At 57.5% G+C, this 5,133-nt stretch overlaps 1 protein-coding gene across 1 annotated transcript in view; it reads left to right on the top strand.

The window, feature by feature from the left end:
• Positions 1–6: 6 nt before the first annotated feature.
• Positions 7–5,133, top strand: part of Bcl3 (BCL3 transcription coactivator) — a 9,346-nt gene continuing 4,219 nt past the window's right edge. Inside the window, 3 exon segments of the mRNA XM_015496727.2 lie at positions 7–361; positions 363–468; positions 2,317–2,470. Coding sequence (XP_015352213.2) covers positions 212–361; positions 363–468; positions 2,317–2,470 — 410 coding nt within the window. The 5' untranslated portion in view covers positions 7–211.

Here is a 5,133-nt window from a genome sequence, read left to right as displayed (position 1 = left end):
CGGGAGCGGCGCGGGTCCAGGAAACCCCTGGGGCGGACGGGTGGCCCCGGGGGGGCCGGGGGCGGGGAGGCGGGCGCCCGGCACCGCCCCGGCCGACAAAAGTCCCTTCAGTTCAGCCGGCGGCAGGGGAAGTCCCGGCGCCCGGCGAAACCACCCTCCCGTGCAGCCGAGCCCAGCCAGCCGCGCTCCCGCCGCCCGCTCCGGCGGCCCCATGCCCCGATGCCCCGCGGGGGCCATGGACGAGGGGCCCGTGGACCTTCGCACCCGACCCAAGGCCACCGTGCCCGCCGGCGCCGCGCTGCCGCTCCGCAAGCGCCCCCTGCGCGATCCCTCCCCGGAGCCCGCTGCCCCCCCGCGCCACCGCCGGCCCCGCGGTCCCCCCGGACCCCCTGCGCGGCGGCTGCAGCGCGCCGGCCCTCCCTGGGCCCCCCCACGGCCTGCCCAGGCCAGAGGCGCTTTACTACCCGGGTGAGTGGCTCCCCCGCGGGTCAGGGCCAGGTCGGGGCCACCCAGAGCATAGACTCATAGATCCAGGAGAAAGAGCCCGGGACTCGAATACATGGGGTTCCGGGTAGCTGGGAGACGGGAACCTGAGGACCCAGGAACACAGACATGAGATCATCAGGGGACAGCAGCGCCTGGGGACCAAGATATGAAGTTTCCCAGGGAGCTGAAGGTCAGGGGGCCCTGAGAACAGAGCCCAGGGGCCAAGTGGCACAGATAATGGGAAGCCAGGAGACAGCGTCCAGAGGTGCAGATATGGGGTGTCAGGGAATCATGGGACAGAGCCTGCTTCCCAGAGACACGAATTATCAAACTCTTTAAGAACTACATATATGCCGGCACAGCCGCTGCCCTGCAATCCCAGCTCCTGCAGGCTTAGGCCAAGGATGGCAAGTTCCAGGTCAATCTGGGCAAGTTAGGGAGACCCTGTCTCAAATTCAAAAGAACTGAGGATGGAGGGTGGTGGTAGAGGTTTTACCTAGCACGCAGGAAGCCCTGGGTTTGATCCCTGGCACTGTGAGCAAATCAAAACAAAATAAAGCAGATATCTAGGGCTATAGCATCCCCTACTCGGGCCTGAGAAACTAGGCGTCTAGATATGTGAAGTCAAAGGGACTCAAGGGAACCGAGACTTGGTTTTGAAGAAGACTGGTATTAGGGACCCTAGGATGTTAAAATCCCAAATGAACAACATAGCAGCGGCCTGGGAACTGGGAAAAACTGAGCTGGGGTCCAAGCACACCAATGTCTGGGACCACAAGGTTCCAAGGGAAAAAACTGGAGTTTCAGGGTCCCAGATACCAGGAACCAAGGGATGGAGATCCAGGGTTCTGGGCACCTGGTTGTATGCAACCACTAGTGCTCAGGGCTCTGTTGGAGGTCGCGAGGTCAGGTGGTGGAGAGAGCGGGGTGTCAGTGACTGAGGAGTCTAGGGATGGGTGGTATGTACTAGGGAATTCTGGGACTCGGGATTTAGGCCTGAGAAGAGGGATTCAAGGGTCTCTGAATGGAGGACTTAGGGCCCCAAGACCTGGTTGTGGAGATGGGGGAACCTGGAAACTTTGGATTCAGGAAGGGGACCCAAGCATCAACAGAAGGCAGAGAAAATCATACACCATTCTTTTCATCCCACATCTCCAGGAAGGGGTGTCTCCTGCCATAGCCACCTTACCATGCCCAGGGGACCCCCGCAAAGCTGCTGAGAACCTATCTCTAGGGCCCCAGATTCTTACCCAGTTTCCAAACCTTCCATCTGATCAGTGCAGCAGGACTTCAGCAATTCATTGGGAGACCGGTCTCTGCCTCCGGGCTTTTCCCATTCCCTGGGTGAGCACCCAGGCCTCAGTTTTCCCCATTGGTGACATGGGTAGATGTGGATTTGCCTGCTGCCCTGGTCCCTTTCAACATGGTGCTGCCCCCCTCAGACCCTCCTTTCTTCCCAATTCCAAACCTTCATCCATTGTTTAACCTCTCTTGGCCACAAAGTCACTCAGGGAACAGGCCCTAGGGTCCCCTGCTGGGTGATGACCAGGGCTTCATCAGCCCTTAAGGGATTCTGCTAGGAGATAGAGGTCAGGAACACTAAAAATGAGTGGCAATGTAGGTGATCAGGACTGGGGAGGGGGCAGGCTGCAGGAGCCCATAAGAGGAGTGGGGAAGAGAGGTGGGGCTTGGGGCTGGCAGACCCAGTTTGCGGTGCACAGGGTTGTGGAAGGAGGGCAAAGCACTGCAGAGGGGAAGGCCTGGGGCAGGAGCCGGCTGAGGGTCTGTGGGCTTAGCCTCACCCGTCCTTCCTTTGTCCCCCTTGTCCAGGACCTCTACTGCCTTTGTACTCCACCCCACCTATGAGCCCCTCTTTTCCTCTACTGAATCTGCCTACACCCCTGTACCCCATGATGTGCTCCATGGAACACCCCCTGTCAGCCGACATTGCCATGGCCACCCGTGCAGATGAGGATGGAGACACGTGAGTGACAGTCCCTGTGGATGGGAGGAGAGTGGGGAAGTCAGCCTTCCTCAAATGGCGGGCACTTAGGTTTGGACCTCAGCTGGATCCCGCATCCTCTGTTGGCTGTGTGACCTTGAGCAAGCCCTTCCCACTCTGAGCTTTAGCTACCTCTGAAAACACTGGGTACACGAAGAGCACCTCCCTGTGCTGTCGGAGCAGTGGTCTTGATTCCCCGCCACCAAAGCTGGGGACTGAAGCCAGGGCCTCATGCATGCCAAACCCGCACTCTACCACTGAGGTATACTTCTGGCCCCCCAAAACTTTATCACAATCCAAAAATGAGAAATATATTTGATTGGCTTCCTACATCAATGTTACATGTGAAGAAAGCTCTAGCCCTGGGCCTGATACACTACGTGTTCAATGTTATTGTCATACGGAGGCACATGCCTGCCGCCCCAGCTGCAGAGGAGGCTGAGGCAGGAGGATCTCCGGAACTTAGCAAGACCCTGTCTCTAAATAAAATACAAAACAGGGCTGAGGATGTGGCTCAGTGGTCCAGTGCCCTTGAGTTTAATTCCTGGTATAAAAAAAAAAAAAAAGGGCTGGGGATGTAACTCAATGGTAGAGCACTTGCCCAGCGTGTGTGTGCATACACACATACACATACACACACACACACACATAAACGGACATAAATGGACATAAATTTGCAATAAAAATTGCACAAAATGAAACAATCTCCCCTCCCCCCACTGCACAGGACCCACTTTGATCTTTTCTGTTCTTCTCTGCTTCATTGTCCCATGATCATGACCTACTACATTAACTTGGCAGTCCCCTAAGGTGATTTCAAAGTCCCCTGGCTTGTCACCTGCAGCTTGAAGCAGTGCTCCTGAGGCTACTGAGGATCCTGCATGGGAGATTTTAGTCCTGTGCCTAACACATACTGAGCACTCAGGGCCATTGACCATCATGATCATCGTTACTCAGTCAATTGAGCTTGAACTTCAGTTGAGTGCTTTCTCATCCCATGGTGCCTCAGTCTCCCCCTCTGTAAGATCAGGTGTCAGAAATGTGGAAGGTTCTTTGAGAAGAAGACATGAGATGATTTATTTAAAGTACTTATGTGGAAATTGGTTTGGGGACCAGAAGCCTGTATCTGCAGGGAAGGGCCCACTGGTGACTTACATTGCCAAGCCTCCGTTTCCCAGCTTGGAAACCAGCCCTCCCTGTTACACCTAGCACAGTTAGGATTCAGTACAACACGGTTCACACACACAGCTCGCAGAACAGGGCTGGCCAAGGAGTCCGCGTTCCATATTTAGGAGTGGGTAGTTTGGAACAGGATCCCGGCATGCTGTAGGCCATCCAAGTGGGCCCAAGCAGGAGAAGGTGCCAGAGATATATAAAGGACTCCATCCAACCCAGCTCCCTCCAACTCTGGGAACCCGCGGGGGGTCACTGTGAAGCAGGTTTCATTTGTCTCTGTCCCCAGGGGTGAGCTGTTTGTGGCCTGGTGGCAGAGAGCAGGCAAGAGGCCACAGGGCCCAGCAGTCTCCAGCCCCAGCCCTGCACCCCTCCCCTCCCCCCTCCCTCTCCCCCAACGCAAACACTTCTGCCTCAGCTGCCTGCAGGGGGAAATCCCTTCCCGCAGAACTTGACCGCAGCCCAGCTGCTCTGCCTCCCCCACGTCAGCACCCTTCACTCGCTCGCAGCCTCCCCCCTCCTGGCGCTCCCTCCAACCTTAACCCCTTCCGCTGGGGCTGAGACTTTACCGGAACGGGCAGCTGGAGCGGCCCCAGCCTGCGCCACCAACCCCACCTCACACAGGCGGGGGAGGGCGGTGGGGGCAAAGCGGGCTGAGGATGCTAAGACTGAGTCCCCAAAGAAGCAAAGCTGGAGGCTGGGCTTTTGGCTCCTAGAGAGGGACCAACAGCATCTGGACCCCCCACCAGGGTGGGGATGGGGAGCTAGAAGTCCAGGGCGGGGCGGGGAGGGACATGCTCTGTGTCTTGGAGGACAGAAGTTGGGATCTTGTATTCCTTGATCATCAAGGGGGTAGGGAACCAGATGAGGGACAGCTTGGGGATCTGGAGCTCAGAGAGGTCTTAGGGGCAGGACGGCTACCTTCATTTACCGGGCTCATTGTTCGAAAATTAAGAATTTCATGACAGCGACAGCAGAATGTTCCACTCAGTGCCAGACCCTGTGCAGCTGCACAGTCGCACAGGCGCCAGTGAAACGGGTCGTGCCTAGGGGCCTGGAAGCCCGAGAAGCAAAGGTTGGCAGTGGTATTCCTAGGTCCCCAAGGGGGCATGGAAAGGAGGGGCAACTTGGGGACTTAGCGCTCAGTCGGAGCCCTTATTCTTAAAGGAGAGTCATGACAGCACTGTTTTCCTTGCTCCGAGAGCTCTTGGGGGTGGATGCCAGGATATGGGGGACAGGGAGCCAACTGGAATCTGAGCCCGGTAGGGTGGAGTTCCGGAGGGGTCCCCAGGCTGGAGGATTCAGGGATCTGTTCCCTAGAAGAGCTCACTCCCCTTGGCTTGGACTCTCCCCTCCCCCGCCCCATTCGAGGATGGAAGTTGGGGTGGCAGGGTAGATCCCCGGAGGGACCGGCTTCCCTCCCCCGGGAGCAGGAAGCCGAGCCCCGCCCAGCAGACCTGTTACTGGAAGTC

This window comes from Marmota marmota, unplaced genomic scaffold, assembly GCF_001458135.2.
Source record: "Marmota marmota marmota unplaced genomic scaffold, marMar, whole genome shotgun sequence".
Taxonomy (NCBI): Eukaryota; Metazoa; Chordata; class Mammalia; order Rodentia; family Sciuridae; genus Marmota; species Marmota marmota.
Note: the sequence above shows the minus strand (reverse complement) of the source record. Positions and strands in the feature narration are given on the sequence as shown.